The sequence below is a fragment of the Penaeus monodon genome, chromosome 34 (assembly GCF_015228065.2).
Source record: "Penaeus monodon isolate SGIC_2016 chromosome 34, NSTDA_Pmon_1, whole genome shotgun sequence".
NCBI lineage: Eukaryota > Metazoa > Arthropoda > Malacostraca > Decapoda > Penaeidae > Penaeus > Penaeus monodon.
In genome coordinates this window covers 28,301,325-28,303,159 of record NC_051419.1, presented here as the reverse complement: position 1 = coordinate 28,303,159, position 1,835 = coordinate 28,301,325, and the positions used below count along the sequence as shown (strand labels likewise).

The following is a 1,835-nucleotide window of genomic DNA, read 5'->3' as shown; positions in this document are numbered from 1 at the left end:
GTCTTAACCATATTCAGTCATTATTTTGCATTTTTTTTATATTTATGCAGACTTTCATCCTGTTGCCATAATTTTAAATTCTATAAGTTGGTTTAGAAAAAAAAAACACATTTAATGTTCTTAACCAATCACATAAGCAGTGGTACTCTGCATCAGCTTAAATAATTCGTGTATTAAAAGTAACTCCAAATGGTAAGGCAATCATATTTTATTTAAAATTACTGGATTATGCATATATTGTTAGTTTCCAAACTCATTTAGACTAAACCCTCTCAAAATACATTTTACGATTGTATAACAAAATTTTAAAATTCAAAATCAATTTAGCTTCAGTCATTTTTTATAAACTACCTAACACATCTACACGAACTTGCATACCATAGATTGGTCAAAGTCTGTGACATCATCAGTCACGTGATCCAGAACCGCATGGCCTGTTACACTACTAACTACTAACGGTCATTATTACGTTAGGGTGACTACTTTGATTGTTTATATAATATCAGAAATACATATTTTAAAATCTTAGCTTGTTCTCTTACTGATCCCAGTAAAATACATCACGATGATGATTAAACTTCTTGCAGCAGATTATTTCTTTAACCTAGTTAAAATATTAAAGAGAATATAAAATACATATGGCATGGTTTCTTTTCACGCTTTAGCAAAATCAAACTCCTTAGCACAAAAACTCCCCAGAGTGAGATTAGATTTAGCAATTTCCTCGATTTTTCAGACCCCTTCAGAGGACTCCCCCGGGACCTTTACAGTGTTCATGAGGGCGCGGGGGGACTGGAGCAAACGTGTCGCCGCGCTGTTACCTTCGAAGTCTAGTCAAGTGGACGATCCTAGTCAGAGACCTACTTACGGGCCCCAAGAGCTGTCTAGTCGGAAAGCACACGCAAAGCCAAATTTAGTACAAGCTAACTACCTTTGCTCTAAAGGCGATGACAAGATGTTTTTCTCGCCTCAAAGCGTGCAGCCTTGTCTATCTGCTCGTGCGGTAGACGAATCCAAAGTTTACTCCTTTTTACAGGGGGAGAATTTGAGCTTTAATTTATTAAGGGAGCACTGTACCTCGCAGCCGCCTGTTTGTGCAGACATGCAGGATAATGAGGGGTCTTGTTCGCAGTCACCGTTAATGAAGCATTTTTCATCATCCCAGTCTTGCATAAAAGTTCATTCACAGTTCGATCACCTTTCGCCAGTGTTGCCACATGGGAAGTTATCGCAAAGTAATGTTGATAGTCGTATCGATAATAATGAGTTAGAAAATATATTTTTGAATTCTATTAAAAAAACGCCAATGCACTTGGATAAACATGTACAGAAAATACAAAATGAAAACGAGGATTCACATCATACCACAGAGCACCACACCGTCCTTATGACTCCAGACACCTGTGTAAGGTAAGATTAGTCCGTCATTTTATTGAAGAAATTAAAGCTAGACACATAAGTTTTCTCTTTATAGGTGAATCTTGGTTTTTAGATACTGTTATAGTAGTATACTACTCGAATCGTGTTATTTATCGTCAAAGTGCATTACCCTTGTTATTCATATTTAAAAAAATCTTGCATGTATGTGAACGAATCATAATAACCTTTATAATCTATATGAAACTTTTTGTGACAACCACAGGCTATATGTGGATGGTCCTTTTAGTTCTCCAAGTGAAGATATGATTCGGTATCCGGTGGTAGTTGGTATCGCTGGAGGAGTCGGCATCACACCCTTGGCTGCTACACTTACTCATATACTGTAAGCATTTATGCGTAGCTGATTAGGTGATTGCTAAGTGTTTAAGTCGTGTATATTTTCATATCTTTTCCCT

At 36.7% G+C, this 1,835-nt stretch overlaps 1 protein-coding gene across 1 annotated transcript in view; it reads left to right on the top strand.

Annotated features, from left to right (window-relative positions):
- Positions 1-1,835, top strand: part of LOC119594870 (NADPH oxidase 4-like) — a gene marked incomplete in the record, with an annotated part of 84,846 nt that overhangs the window by 79,400 nt on the left and 3,611 nt on the right. Inside the window, 2 exon segments of the mRNA XM_037943949.1 lie at positions 737-1,410; positions 1,643-1,762. Of these exon segments, the coding sequence (XP_037799877.1) occupies positions 737-1,410; positions 1,643-1,762 (794 nt within the window).